Source organism: Spermophilus citellus, assembly GCF_964194105.1.
Source record: "Spermophilus citellus genome assembly, chromosome: 8".
NCBI lineage: Eukaryota > Metazoa > Chordata > Mammalia > Rodentia > Sciuridae > Spermophilus > Spermophilus citellus.
The window spans coordinates 88,935,823-88,952,366 of NC_138189.1; the positions used below are offsets into that span (position 1 = coordinate 88,935,823).

Sequence of the window (16,544 nt, forward strand, 5' to 3'; positions counted from 1 at the left end):
ACTTAGTAGAGTATGTTTTTTTCTTTGCTTTGAAGATTAAATTTTTAGAAATAATCTAGTGTGGACATCATATCAGATCTGAATGCTAATCTAAATGCTATTTTGTTGAAATCAAGAAGCAAATGTCAGAATGCTTCTTAATCTATCTCTGTACTTTGAATTCAGGCCTATTTCACAGGAGTTCTCAATATCTGTACTCTTGCAAGCACTTTCACGTATTTTATCTTCACAAACTTGATCTTTATCATAACACTGTGAAATGGATTTTTGTAATGTTAAAGAAATGTGATATCTGGATTATTTAAATAATTTTCTCTTTTACTTTTTTGCTCCAAGACTCTTACCCTAAGATAAGCATGTTTCCTTCTGGTTCTGTTACCTAACCTGTTCCTTACTGCCTATGTAGATTTGTTCCTTCCTGTTCTGAATTTCTCCTCATCTCCCCACAATTCAGGGACTTCATTGTCCACTTATTATTTTCATTTTTCTTCTAATTCAGTTTAAATCCACCAGCTCCTTGAAGTTTGCCTTGAAGACTGTCATTGCTGATGAAGTTAACAATATTTTTTTCTGTCAAATTTCACTTGAGAGTAATAACTACATAATATTTGGGACAGATGGGGCTGGAATGGAACAGTGGTGTTTCACCACTGAGCTACATGCCCAGTCCTTTTTATTATCTATTTTGCAATAGGGTCTCAATAATTTCCTTAGGGTCTCACTAAATTGTTGAGGCTGGTCTTGAACTTTCTATCCCCCTACCTCAGCTTCCGGAGTTGCCGGTATTACAGGTATGAACAAATGCACCTGGCTCAAGTTACATAGTATTTTGGTTATTCTCCATTTTCCATATGTTTACTTCATATCTCCAAAAATAAAATGTAAATTTTTCAAGAGAAGTAGTAATGGCTTACAACTTTCTTGTTCTGTTAACATTGTGAATGTATTGTACTCTATGCTGAGTGCATATTTCTTAATACACCCTTCTCAGCCATCTCCTTGACAAAATTCTAGCCTGGAAAAATTATTAAACTATTTATTTTCTAATTCTCAAAAAAAGGCACATAGTTATGGAAATGAACTCAACATACAAGTTGGATTCATTAGTATGTTAGGATTTATTTATTTCAGGTTAAGATGGATGCTATGATGAACAGGTCATCATCAATATCGAGGTGAAAGATTAGAGTATAAAATGGTCTTTGATGAGTCACTATCATGCATGCCTATAATCCCAGGCAAGCCTCAGAAATTCAGCAAGACTCTGTCTCAAAGTGAAAAATTAAAAGGGCAGGGGATTTAGCTCAGGAGTCAAGAGTAAAACACCCTTGGGTTCAAAAAGAAAAAGAAAAAAAAAAAAACTTTGGCCATGATCATTATCTTGCAATAATAATAATATGTATGCAACCAATTGTGTATAATGTTATAAAGACATTATGTAAATTAATTTAAGAAGAAACACTTAAATGAATTTATGTTAAATGAATAGATAAATCATTAAAAACACATAGGGAATAGGTAGGCTCACAGGTCTTTTTCTTAAACTTATATTAAATGATAACTAAAATAATTATTTTAAGCTAAATATTTTAGAGGTACATCATAAAAATTGCTAAAAATTTTGACCTTCTAAATGACAAACATTTTACTGAAGCTGGTAAAGCTACAGTGACACACATTTTCATTTTCTTCCTCACTTTGGTTGGAGGTAAGAATGTGCAATGTTTTGAGAAAAAGGAAATGGAGAAGCATAGACTGACTAACCAGTCTCTAACCATCTGAGGGTTTAACCACAGAGACAATTATAAACATGGAAAAACAGTTCCAAATTGAGAATATGAATTTATGTGGAATTTTTTCATTGGAGTTTTCTAATTCACAGTGGAATCGTCTGTTTTGATGGATGTCAAGCTTTTTTTTCCTTCATAAATCCAGGCTAAGAGAGAAATATGATATGTCTACACATCCCTAGGAGCAAGCAGAGGCAAAACACACAACTGAGGTTATTACTACTTGCCACAAAGATGTAGTTGAGCTTCACCTTTTATTAATGAGAACCTAAAGCTCACGTCTAGGTTCTAGAAAGCAGGTTACAATTTTTATCTGGGAAAACCATTCTATAATTTTTCTGTTATTAAATAGAGGAGAAAAGATGTTACCTCAAAGATGTATATTATAAAGAAAGGAACCTGGAAGAGATAATAACTTTTAAACCAGAGAAATTAGCCAATGTAGGGACTACTTAGTGATGGGTGAGTAATAATTATCAATATATAATCTTAATATGACTTTGGAGGAAATAATATAAATAAATGAATTGAGAGCAAAAAGGAGACTTAAGTTATTAAAAGAATGAATGTGAATAAAAGCTAAGCAAGATAGAGTTGAGAAAAAGAAAAGAAAAATGGTTTATCAGTTAAGGGGAATTTAGTTGGAAATATTAGAACAAATAGCCTATTAGATGAAAAAAAAAAACTAAAAAAAATTGGAAAAAGTCTTTGGTACATCTTTGAAGCAAGAAAACAATCAGTGAAATCAAGGATCTTCACTGGAGTACTCAATTGATAAATAAAGCAAGACTCAAAGTTTATAGTCAAATCTGAGAGAGGACTGCTAGTAAAATATGGGGCATTATAATGGTAACAAGAAGATTTCTGTGGAATGTACTGAATGATCAGATTTATGGTCACGGATTTTTAGCTAATAATCTTATGAGGGTCATGGAACAGTGTTGAGAAGAAGAGGTGACTTTTAGAACAGCTAGCTGGTTCAGAGCAAAATAAATAAAAAAAATTATAGGTGACAACAGGGAAGGTGTCAGCAGGACAGTAGACAGTTGCAGAAAGAGATTCTTAAAAGGGTTACTGAAGATTAACTCAATGTTATTTGCATCTGCAACTGTGAGAATTCTTTTGAGGTTTAGAGAGTCAAGAGAAGTAAAAAATTGGAGTGAAAACTTTGCCAATATTTGCGTGAATACTTATGAATGTCTTCCTAGGCTGGAAATGGTGTTGGGAGCATTTAAACACAAAAATTATATCGGATAGAAATGTTTAAGTTAGCAAGCAGCATGATATCAAAATATTCCATCTTCTTTGACTTGGAAACATAAATGCTTTAGGATCATGCTGGGCATCACTGTTGAGATCTTTGTGCAATGGTGGTTAGTTCACAGTTCAGCTAGCTGTACAGAATTATGAAAGCATATTTCAAAAATTTAAACGAAATGGTGCATTACTTCCTATGTAGATCATCAGATCTGATTTCTCTGGTAAATATAAGTAAGGATCATTTGCAAAATAACAGAGTAAAATTTCCTGTGGAGACAGATGCTTTTTATATTTATAAAGCATGAGTTCCTTTTTTTCTCTTTAATGTTCTGGAAAACTAGAAACTGATATGATTTTTCATATCAAATTTAGTTTAACATATGGCAAAGAGCTCACTCAGACTGTCTCCAAACTTTGCTGTTAACAGTTTCCAGCCTACACAGGAAACGAAGCTGTACTTCTGACGCATTCCCGTTATATGGGAAGACCACAGAGAACAGCCTAAAGTTAAAACACAAAAATCATGTTTATACAAAGTGCAGCATTTAATTTAAACCACAGTAGCATAGGAAGGTTCCGTTGATGATTCAATTTCATTTTTAAGTTGTACTAGCAAAATATTTCAAATGCATTTCAATAACCAAGTAGCTGTTAAGTTTATACTTCAGGTTTTAGACAGGTAGATCAGCAACTAGTGAGTTCTGAATCTTTATATTACCTTTTCTGAGGGGCTTTGATTTAGTAATCAGCTTGCATATATAAGTATTCTTCAGGGTTTTCATATAGTACAAAATGAAACAAATACTTTATCTTTGGACAATTGAAGGAGAGAGAGAGGTTGCCACTGTGCAAAATAATTTTGTGTTATATTACTTCTATTCTATTAAGTACATATAAAATTTATATATATGCACATATATGTATATACACACATGTATAAACATGCATATATGAATAATTCTATATGTGTACTTATATGTAAATATAAATATATTTATATTTATAAATATATGTAAATATATTTACAAGATATATTATATATAGAGATATATTTATTTATTTATATTTATTTATTTATTGTTTTCATTGGCTTTTCCTCTGCTATTTTTCTAGCATTCTTCCTCTCTTTTCCCTAATGTGCTATTTTTTTATGTAATACATCCCTTAGAATAAGAAATCAATGTAAGAAATGTGGATAAATTGTGGTAAAAAATAGTTATTTAAGGCTTTCTGTGTGGGCCATGAATATATCAAAGCAGTGACAGTAAAAATAGTGCAGAACTTTTCTTGGTCAAATTTTGTAATCTCTTTGAACCTCAGTTTCCTCATCTGTAAAATCCCTCACAGAATTGCTGATACAGTCAAATAAGTTAATATATAAAAACATCTCATAGAGTTATTGTGAAAATTAAATAAGGTCATTAGAACATCATGTGACACATTGCCAGGCATAAAGTAAGTTCCCTTGGTCTCCTTCTCTCTCTTCTCAAAAAGCCTTTCTTGGCTTTCTTTTTTTCCTTGTTCTTGACTACAGTCTATATAGTTTTACAGGGAAAAGAGAGATTACAGATAGTCAAAATATTACTAGTATTTATCTCTTCTCCAGTGAACTTCTAGATGTTATTAATGTTTTGAAATTTGAAGAAATTCAATGCATATGATTTAACATCAAATTATTATAGATAAAATATTAAGAAATTCAGTTAAGAAACACTTTTTTGAGAATGTAAATAATAATAATTAGACAAGGTTAATCATTCTTAATAAGGACTTTTAAAATTAATGCTTTACCCTCTTGTTATAAAAAGTAATGGAAGCTCATTAAAGAAAATTGTGAAATTCAGAAAATTAGAAAGAAAAAAAAATCAACTTTCAACATCCAAAGATGAATCATTTCATTATTTTTATGTATAGTTTCTGAAACAAAATTTTGACACTATGTAAAATATTATATTTTATACGTATGTCATAATTATAAAACCAAAGTATCCCTAAGCATGCATTTAAAATCTACATACTTATTTTATTAAGTAGACATAATTTATTCCTTTAGTTGGATATTCAATTTGTTTCCATTTCCTTTCCATCACAATTAATACTTTTTCTGTATTTAATACACTTTGCTTATGATAGATGCCTAGAAGTGGGGTTACAATAGTGTTCCAGAGTACAAACGTTTTTGCCAGGTGGAAATATAGCAATTTTAGAATCAAGGTTTGACTCCAAAGGGTTGCTAGCCAAGCATTTCTGGCATTTTTCCTGTTTACTCCAGATGAATGTCGAAGCCTTTGTTTTGCTATGGATGGAGAATCTCATGTGGATATTCCCTTTACTAATGCCAACTGCAAAAAGCACTTGAATTTTTGATAATACTCTTTGAAATCTTGATTTTTAATGTCTACCAAATGTCTAATTTCTGGTGAGACCTTTATTATTATTGCAACATTATTGACATTTTATAAAAATGTGGCATGGCAGCACAGTGTAAACTCAGCAGGAGAACTGAAGAGAGATGCCCTTCCTTTGTTCTGCTAGGACCTACTCTGCTCACTGGTGCCAAAGCTGAGTGTAAGATACTCAAGCCCTGCTTAATACTGATTTACAAAGAAAAGGTTAACAAACCCACTTATCTTAGAAAACAGAAGGTCCAATCTCAATCAACAAGTTATCTGTGTAATTGAAATAATACCTCCCTTGAAAGCACATAACCGTTAGAATGACCACCAGTTCATTGAGATCCTTGACTGAAATATGAGTGAATACTCCCCATTCCACAAAATTGTTCCAGGCACCTTTTTTTAAAGCTGCAGTTACCACCTAAATCCAACCTCATAATAAACCTGAACCCAGGATCACCTATTGCAGTCTTTTCCAAATTCTGACCTACAGAAACCATGAGCAACCACAGATCAGTGGGAAAAAAGTACACACACACACACACACACACACACACACACACACACACATGAATGGGTTCACTTATGGACTGCTTTGTTCCACTGGTCTATATATTTTTATAACAGAACCAGATTGCTTTAGTTACTGAAACTTTATAATATCTTTTAAAATTAGGAAGTGTGATGCCCTCACTTTGTTCTCTCTCAAGATTATTTGAGCTATTTTGAATCATTTGTGTTTATATATGCATTTAAAATTTTGTATTTCTATAAAATGTTATTGAAATTTTGATAGAGATTGTATTGAGTATCTGTAGATTAGTTGGGTAGTATAGACAGTTTAACAATAGCCTCTAAATCAATACATGGGAAACCCCTCTATTTATTTTGGTGTCTTTAATTTTTGACAATATTTTACAGTCTTCTGTGTATCATCTTTCACTATCTTGCTTAAGCATTTTATTCTTTATACTATTATAAGTAAGATTGTTTTTTTTTTGTTTTGTGATGTGTTGTTATTAGTACATAAACAATTGATGTTTGTATGTTGATTTAGTATCCTGCAAACTGATTAATTTTAATGGGACCTCATTTTTACTTTTATTTTGTTTTTTGGTTGATTTTTAAGGATTTTCTACAAATGAGATTACATCACCTACAAATAGGGATCACTTTATTCCTTTCTTTCCAATTTATATTTCCTTTTTCTTGTCTAACTATGTTGAAGAGAAATGGTGACAGTGGATACCTTTCCCTTGTCACTTATTTTAGAGAGAAATTTTCAGTTTTTTAACATGGAGAGTAATGTTAACTGTGGGCTTTCTAAATAAGGCACTTATGATGAGATAATTTCCTTCTATTTTAAACTTTTGTTAAGTGTTTTTACCATGAACATAAGATGAATTTTTTCAAATGCTTTTGCTACATCTAGATGATACACTTTCTTCCGTCAGTGTGATGCATCATATCAATTGATTTTTCTTTGTTGAACTATCCTTTCATTCTAAGAATTCCTTCCACTTGGTCATGGTTTATGACCTTTTAATGCATTGTTGTATTGGTTTGAAGGTATTATTTTTAAGAATTTTAATATTTATGTTCATTGCAGATTGATATCAATTGATTCTTCTTTAAATATTTGGTAGAATTAATCATTAATCAGTAAATCTGTCTTATCCTGAGGGTTTTTTTTTTTTTTGAAAGGCATTTGATTACAGACTCTGTCTCTTTCTCAGTTATAAGTCCTTTCAAAATTTCTATATTTTTTATTGGTTGTTCAAAACATTACATAGTTCTTGATATATCATATTTCACACTTTGATTCAAGTGGGTTATGAACTCCCATTTTTACCCCGTATACAGATTGCAGAGTCACATCAGTTACACTTCCACTGATTTACATATTGACATACTCATGTCTGTTGTATTCTGCTGCCTTTCCTATCCTCTACTATCCCCCCTCCCCTCCCCTCCCCTCCCCTCTTCTCTCTCTACCCCCTCTACTGTAATTCATTTCTCCCCCTTTCTTTTGTCATTTTTTTAATGCAGAGTAATACTCCATTGTGTATAAATGCCATATTTTTTTTATCCATTCGTCTATTGAAGGGCATCTAGGTTGCTTCCACAGTCTTGCTATTGTGAATTGTACTGCTATGAACATTGATGTAGCAGTGTCCCTGTAGCATGCTGTTTTTAGGTCTTTAGGGAATAGACCCAGAAGGGGAATAGCTGGATCAAATGGTGGTTCCATTCCCAGCTTTCCAAGAAATCTCCATACTGCTTTCCAAATTGGTTGCACCAATTTGCAGTCCCACCAACAATGTACAAGTGTACCCTTTTCCCCACATCCTCGCCAGCACTTGTTGTTGTTTGACTTCATAATGGCTGCCAATCTTACTGGAGTGAGATGATATCTTAGGGTGGTTTTGATTTGCATTTCTCTGACTGCTAGCGATGGTGAGCATTTTTTCATGTACTTGTTGATTGATTGTGTGTCCTCCTCTGAGAAGTGTCTGTTTAGGTCCTTGGCCCATTTGTTGATTGGGTTATTTGTTATCTTATTGTCTAATTTTTTGAGTTCTTTATGTACTCTGGATATTAGGGCTCTATCTGAAGTGTGAGGAGTAAAGATTTGTTCCCATGATGTAGGCTCCCTATTTACCTCTCTTATTGTTTCTTTTGCTGAGAAAAAACTTTTTAGTTTGAGCAAGTCCCATTTGTTGATTCTAGATATTAATTCTTGTGCTATGGGTGTCCTATTGAGGAATTTGGAGCCCGACACCACAGTATGTAGGTCGTAGCCAACTTTTTCTTTTATCAGATGCCTTGTCTCTGGTTTGATATCAAGCTCCTTGATCCATTTTGAGTTAACTTTTGTGCATGGCGAGAGAAAGGGATTCAGTTTCATTTTGTTGCATATGGATTTCCAGTTTTCCCAGCACCATTTGTTGAAGATGCTATCCTTTCTCCATTGCATGCTTTTAGCCCCTTTATCAAATATAAGAAAGTTGTAGTTTTGTGGGTTGGTTTCTGTGTCCTCTATTCTGTACCATTGGTCCACCCGCCTGTTTTGGTACCAATACCATGCTGTTTTTGTTACTATTGCTCTGTAGTATAAATTTCTATTTTTTTATCACTTAATCTTGGTAGATAGAAGAGCTTAGGATCTTATTATTTCTAGGTATCCAATTTGTTAGTTTAAAGTTTTACATAATAGTCAAATAAAATCATTTGTCAGTTCTAATTTTATTTATCTGAGTATTCTCTCTCTCTCTATTTTTTTTGGGGGGGTGGTGGTGGTGCTGGAGATCAAATCTAGGTCCTTGGGCATGTAAAGTAAGCACTTGTGAGAGCCTACTAAAAACCTAAGGCCACTTATATTTCGGAGCTTCAAATTTCATTTACTTGCAAGCAGGTAATCTGCCAGAATGAAGTTTTAGTTTTTTAAAAAAGCCTTATTATTATTCACATTTGTATATGCCATAAATCAAGTCATGCCCTTAAACAACTCTTCCAGCATTGAGTTAATCTTTTAAAATCATTTAATGACCTCTTAGTTGCATTAAAAACACTGATTTAGATAGTGCAAAGCACAAAGAATGAGACATACAAATCTTTATATAATGAGAATTCCCTCTCATATGGTAGGAAAGATATATATACAAACAACCACATTGTGAGGTAAGTGTGACACAAACTATAACCCAGAGAATAACTAGAATTGAATAAATGTTAATTCTATCTCTGATAAACTGATAACACAAAATAATTCCATTTGAAATTGTCTGAAGACCACACTGTTCCCACATGATTCAGATTTAGTCCATAAAGTAGCCATAATGCTTGCCCCTTTGCTGAAAGAATATCCCTTAGGCAGACTTGCTTAGTCATAGATTAGAAAGGTTTGGGAATTACCAGAGCAGACATTTCATAGCAGGGCAGGACTGACATGAGCTGATTAAAAAAGGTGAGCTAACCCAAATAGATTGCCTAGCTTGAACATTTGCCTAAGAAACCACAAGAGGATGAAGCAGTCATCAGTAAGAATTGAAACTGAATTCTGATACAGAGTACATCTGATGTAATCACACTGGGACATGAACCATAAACAAGAAGCACTTTTGAGAGAGAAGGAATACAAATACACACACAGATGGCAGGCATTATAGTCATGTTAAAGTACTAAGGCAAGATCAAAATCAGCAATTCTCATTTCCATGGGTCTAAGAGCTGCCTGGGACTCAACATCTTCTGGTCCTGTGATACCTGAATGTTCAGCATTCTGGAGTCCCACACTCCTATTACTTGAAGTAATTTGTTTAAGCCGATAGTCCCGAAACCAGAGAAACTCAACAAAATCAAGTCTCCATATAGGAAAACAACTAGAAGTGAAGAGTGCCCAACAATACACAATTCATCCCCAGTCAACTCAAGAAACAGGTTTTACTTATATTTTTAATGGGGAACTATCTTACTAGGACATATATTTCCTTTCCTTTCAGATTTACTGTTTATACCAGATAATTAGAAAAGCCAGTCTGCCTCCTTTAACAATAACAGATGTTAAATTAAAAAAAAAAAAGGTATAGGTATTACATTGGGATACTTTTGGAATTGAATGCTTTGGGATACTAAAGACACATTCTCTGTGACCAAAAACATCTTAATAGCACTCACAATTAGAATTCAGGATAAGAAGTGCTTTGGGTGAGTCTGCAGAAGATGTTATTGAAACAAAATGAGAGGCTTCTTTTGTTGGATGACCAACAAAAGAGTTCTCTGGCCCCTCTCCCTCCCACTCCCCCTCCCCTTCTTCCTCCCCCTCTCCCTCCCCTTCTTCCTCCTCCACCTCTTCCGGAATCATTTTTATTTCTGAAACCTTGACCATAGGAGGTCCTCAATTTTTATCTTTTTTTCCTTACTCTACAGAATTTTGCAAATTTGTCTGATCATTACAATCACATTAAGCACATAATAAATATGCAGAGTTCTTTCCCCTGTAGTATCTTATGCATTAAGAAAAAATTTTATCAAGAATCTTAGAGAGCTTCCATCATTAAGTATGTTCAGGTATCACTTTCCCATTGTCTAAAATTGTGGCTGTTATTCTTTACTTATTTTGCAACAAAGACATGTAAGTAAACAAACACTTTCCATTAGGCAAAAAAAAATAGATAATTTTTATAGTCAAACACATACTAAACATACAAATATAAATTACATTTTCTTCAATGTGAGTTAATTTTTATTTATATAAGCTATCTTCTTTTATGAATTTTGTTGTCTTAATTGTAATCCACCTATCTTCTCATAATAGGATATTCACTCTATTCACATGCATGTCTTTGTTTTGTTTTGTTTTTTTTTTCTTTTAATAAGAGAAACACAACCTAGATTTAACTTCCAGGAATGCAAGTAAAAGGGTAATGAGGGTATGGCAAATTGAAAACATGGAGAAAAAAATTAATAAAATGTGGACATAAAATATTAGCTACTGGTTTTGTGTGATGCCAATCTGGAAGGAAGTATAATATTCTTAAGCTATCAGGGATGCCAAGCAAATGTGATGAAATGTGGCAATACAAAACCATTTATTATTAATAAATAAAGCTAGTACTGACTTTATTATCAAGCATGTTGGAAGAAGGCAAAAATATTCCATTGATATCAATTATTAATGACACAATATCTAAATTGTGTTTACTGAGAAGGAGCATAAACAAAGACTAGAACATCTGTGGTTAGAAATTAGAACAGTGAAGTAAGAAGGCAACATCTTTGCTTAGAATATCTACAATGATTACATGGTGCCACAATAGTAAAATTTTTATGTAAATTGGAATGGTTCCATTCATCATACTTAGGAAGACATGTTAAATATTATAATATCTTCCTAAGATCATCTTCCTAAAACAGGTGGAACTGGAAATTAAACACTGACACTGTCCATTTCTCAGGACAGCATCAAATTAGTAAACCCCAGGAAACTAATAAATAAAAATAAGATGCTATCTATTAGTTTAAAATGGGGAATTATGAATTAGAAAAGAAATTAATATGGAATCTGTGCAATCAGCAGATTCTTTTGTGGCAGTTAGACGGCATGGGAAATATTTATCAATTAAAAGACAATTTATAAAATTAATTTGGAAATTATTATCATAGTTTCTGTGATCAACACATTTTTCCCTATAGTATTAACTATGAAGGAAAGCAAATCATGATAAGTATCTTGACAGTTGAGTTCAGAATCAGAAAAAGAAGAACCAGAACTAAATTCTTAAAGGACCCAGGTCAGATAGCCTGATGTGTCCACTTCCCAGGTGGATCTTAACCTAAAAATTTATTACTCAAACACTTGCATTTAACCCACATCTGAGGTTTCCAAGTCTATGATTTGGGGAATATTCATTTAAAAATGGGCAAGGTTTGCTCTCCCCTAGGCATTGCTAACATTTGTCTTCGTAACTTTTTATTTCTATTAAGTTTACTTGATTGGCATTTCTTTGTTTAGCTATTGAAAAAGTACTTTGCTAACAGTAAAACACCTCAGTTTAGAAAGTTATTCCATTCAGGTTTTTATCTTTCTTGTGATCTATTCCAATTTAACTCTAAAAGATTTTATTGCAACCATCTGTCACCCTAATTCTTATCAATTATTCTAAAACTTTGATATTATGTTGACAAATGACAAGATATTTAAAACTTCATTAAAGTCTTTATTATATTTTTGTTTTAAAATGAAAAGTATATAAATATTTTTAAGTTTCATGTTTCTAGCACACATCTGAATTTTTTCAGTGAACAACCTCATTTGGCATTCTCAGAAAATAGTACTACTAATTGAGGTCTGGTGTATTACATGATCTTGCAATGGTCATCTTTGAAATCTACTATAATTAAAACTTACTTTTTCTTGCAGCAAATATACATTTATCATTCTTATTCTAATCTAATAAAAAGTATCATATTTCCTCAGAAAACTTAGAATGGAACCACCATTTGACTAAGTTATCCCACTTATTAGTATATACCCAAGGAATTAAAATCAGCATACTACAGTGACACAGCCACATCAATGTTTACAGAAGCTTAATTCATAATAACTAAGCTATGGAACCAACCTAGATGCCCTTCAACAGATAAGTGGATAAAGAAAATGTGACATGTACATGTATACACATGTATACTCAGCTATAAAGAATAACAAAATTATAGCATCTGCCAGTAAATAGATGGAACTAGAGATATCCTGCAAAATTAAATAAGCCAATTCCTAAAAACCAAAGGCTGAATGTTCTCTCTGAAGGTGGATATTAACCCAAAGTCAGGGTGGGGAGTGAGGGAATGAAGAGAAGAATAAAATTCCACTGGATTAGACATAGGTGAATGAAGGGGAGAAAGGTCAGAAGGGAATAGAACAGACAGTAAAATAAATAGGATGTAACTTTCCTATGTTCATACATGAATACAGGAACAGTGTAACTGCACATTATGTACAACTGCAAGAATGGGATCTTAATTAGAATGTTTTACTCCATATATGTATAATATGGCAAAACTCACTGTACTGTCATGAATACCTAAAAAGAACAAATAAAAAAATTAAAGAGTATCATCTGCTAAATTAATAGTATGCCTCACGATACCTGGTAGCTTTTTATTCCAACATTTAATTTCAGTATGAGAACTTATGGGAAACATGCTAATTTTTCTCAATCACTTCCTGAAGGCAGACATCACTAACAACTGCAAAACTCATTTTTGTTTGACTCAGTTGAGTTTAATTTAGACTTCTCAACCACAAATCTTCAGGTAAGTAGAACTGGACCTGGTACACCAAATGAGGGGTTTAGATTCCTGGTCTATTTTGTAATATCTGACAAGGTTTGTCACTTATTTTGAGTCTGAGTATTTATCTGGAAGTAATTATCTTCTAAAAATTTTCTGAACCAAGAAAGAGTGCTTTTGTAAAGTCCTCCAACTACTTTATTTCCTATGGATCACTTCATCAAGATAACTAAAATTGCCAAATATTGTTGACAAGGTCTGAAAAGCAGTGAGGTTTGCTAAGGAGTCTGATCAATTAGAATGGTTCATAGTCCTATTGCCCTATCACTAGAGGAAATATAAATGTAAGAATTTTATAGCTCATAAATAAAAGGCCTTACAATTATAGATTGTTAAAAATGTTAACATTTTAAGAGTATTTTAACTGAATCTTTGGTTCATAATTAGATATTTGTTTAACTCTTTTTACATTTGCATAGCTGGCTCTCTTCTAAAGAAAAGAGTCATATCATATAACTCAAAAGATAGTTACATTTATAAATAAACAGGTAACTTAGGATTGTTAGGTTATTTCTAATATGTAAATCAGAATTATTTATGCTTTTTGGTCTGAAGGTTGATAAACTTTCCAAAATGCCTTTTGAAAATGTGGCATTTGGAACATGCCACACTGTTCCAAAGTATGTTGATTTTTTTAACACACCTGAAGATTTTTCCCAAATATGAGTTATCTCATTTCCTAAGGGTTAAAAAGTGATATAATTACTAAATAGGAGTAGGTGATTTAAAAAATCCTGTAATTTAATTTGTAGAACCTGTAAAATTGAAGTCATGAAAGTAGTCTTTCAAATTTTAATGTTTATTTCTATCTTATCCAACTTTTATCCTGGTAGTTTTTTTTATCCACATTAGAGATAATTTGCATTTTTCATTTTGAACACTGCTAATGCCAGTGGCAAACCTATACATCTGATAAATAAACTTAACTTTACTTTTTATGTTAGTGATTTCCCTTCTGGGGAAAAAATCACTAACAGCTTTTCCTTATACAGCTTACTTAAATTAGTTCTTCCATCTTTAAACAACTTTATAATACTTGTCTCAAGGGAAATATGTGCAGAATGTTTCACTGGGTACTGTTATCATGGTATTAAGATGTGAAGGAGGAAGAGGAGGACTCCCTGAAACAGGACTACTCTGTGATCTAGCAATGTACGATGTAACATGAAGGTAGGCATAATGACTATATTTGCTTATCTAATTCATTTCCTTCATGCTTATCAGATACAAATATTTTTGTTTACAGCTTAAGTAGGAAACAAATTAATAGATGAATTTGTTCACAATGTGCAAAAAAAATGGCCTCTAATAGAAATAGGAGAGTTTTATAAGTGAAAAATCTTTCTTCAAAAACACAAAAATCCCTAAATTCTGATCTTCTGGAGTATTTTTATGTTTCTGCGAGAAGCTCCTCATATCACCTTTGCTTTTAGAATAAATGAGTCCCCACTTTTGGATGTGATCCCATTCACATTTCCACTATTGTTTTAGAGCTGGAACTTCATGTTTCTTCAGCTGATAAATACCCGAACCTATTGTCCATGTAAGTGTAATTTTTACCTGCTTCTGTCATTTTTCATTGTTTATTTGAAGAGTAACTCCAAATACTTACTGGGTTGAGTACCACAGTGAAGAAAAGTTCACCTCCTTGGATACTCTTATCCAGCTCTCTAGGACCTCCAGGATATTCTTTGTAGAAAATCGTATGAGTGAAAAGTCCACAGGTCTGTCTTGGAAGAACCTGAAGAAAAAATGACCAAGTGAAGAAAATACTGCGCTCGACAAATTACTTGGTTGAAATTTTTCTCACAAAAGATGATATACAAGCTGCTGTCATTAGTCAATTTTAACTCTGGTCCAGAAAAATACTTTAAGCTCTGGGAAAGACAGGATGCTATTACAAGAGAATGAATAGTGAAGAAAATTAAAAGAATATTTTACAACTAAAATAGGCTTGAATTATTCTAACTGCTTTTCTACTGTAAGTGTCAAAGTCAGTACTTTCATTATGAAACCTAATATGTTTTAGCATCTTGTTTTTTTCTTTTTTCTTTTTGTATTGGGAACTGAACTCAGTGGTGCTTAACCACTGAGCCACATCCCCAGCCCTTGTTTATATTTTGTTTAGAAACAGGGCCTCAATAAATTGTTGAGGCTGGCTTTGAACTCACAATCCTCCTACCTAAATCTCCCCAACCTGGGATTACAGGCTTGAGCCACCGCGCCTGGTGTGTTTTAACATCTTAAAAAATAAAAAGTAATAATGAGAATTTACAAATATTGGAATTGTCTGTGCTCTACTGTAATCATAGTAGGCAAAAAATGTAAAGATTAATACCTTCTGCCAAGTTGTACTCAAGCATTAGAAAATATAGTCATTATTAAATTACTTAATGTGCTTCTTAGGAAATTAAATTATAAAGTAGAACAAATATTTGAAGCATAAATCAGTTCTTGAAAGGACTACATCATGCTGCCCAAAATTCTAGGTGTGAAACCCACTAATTTCAAACATATGAAAGAATTTACCCATTTGGTTCACAATTTTTAGAGAGTGTTATAAACAAAATGATAAATGGTCACTACTGTAAAGGTTTTCTTTTCATGCTTTGTATATGAAAATCATTATTTCATCAATTATACACATTTGTGATAAAGACTAATTTTTTATAGATTTCCTGATAAAATATCAGTGAAATTATAAAAGAAGTAAAGATGTTCAAGATAGTACAGTTTTTATCCTAGTATCATATAATAACCTCATGACAACCTGTTTGTCACTGTACATTTGAAATGGCAGAAAATAAATGAATATGTTTTGGAATGCTACAAATTTTACAGCATCTAACACAAGCAGGCTTTCTGCTTATTGCCCTAAGCAAGCAGATCTTCATTTTTTTTTTTAGAGAGAGAGAGAGAGAGAGAGAGAGAGAGAGAGAATTTTTCATATTTATTTTTTTTTAGTTTTCGGCGAACACAACATCTTTGTTTGTATGTGGTGCTGAGGATCGAATCCCGGCTGCACGCATGCCAGGCGCGCGGGCTACCGCTTGAGCCACATCCCCAGCCCTAGATCTTCATTTTTACTGTCTTAACTATTAAAGCAAACTTTTTTCAGTATATGCTCTCAAAATATAGCCTGTTCAGGACTTTCCATATTTTGCAAAACTTTACAAGTATATTAATTCTTCTGTTGTTGTTTTCTTAGTAGTTTAAGTAAACAATAGCTTAAAGAACAAGTTTAAAT

The 16,544-nt window shown here is 32.6% G+C and overlaps 1 protein-coding gene across 1 annotated transcript in view; it reads right to left on the reverse strand.

Moving 5' to 3' along the window:
• Window positions 1–16,544, reverse strand: part of LOC308654852 (bifunctional heparan sulfate N-deacetylase/N-sulfotransferase 3) — a gene marked incomplete at its 3' end in the record, with an annotated part of 134,839 nt that overhangs the window by 44,736 nt on the left and 73,559 nt on the right. Inside the window, exon 5 of the mRNA XM_081304544.1 lies at window positions 14,910–15,038. Within this exon, the coding sequence (XP_081160670.1) occupies window positions 14,910–15,038 (129 nt within the window). The remainder of the gene's footprint in view (window positions 1–14,909; window positions 15,039–16,544) is intronic.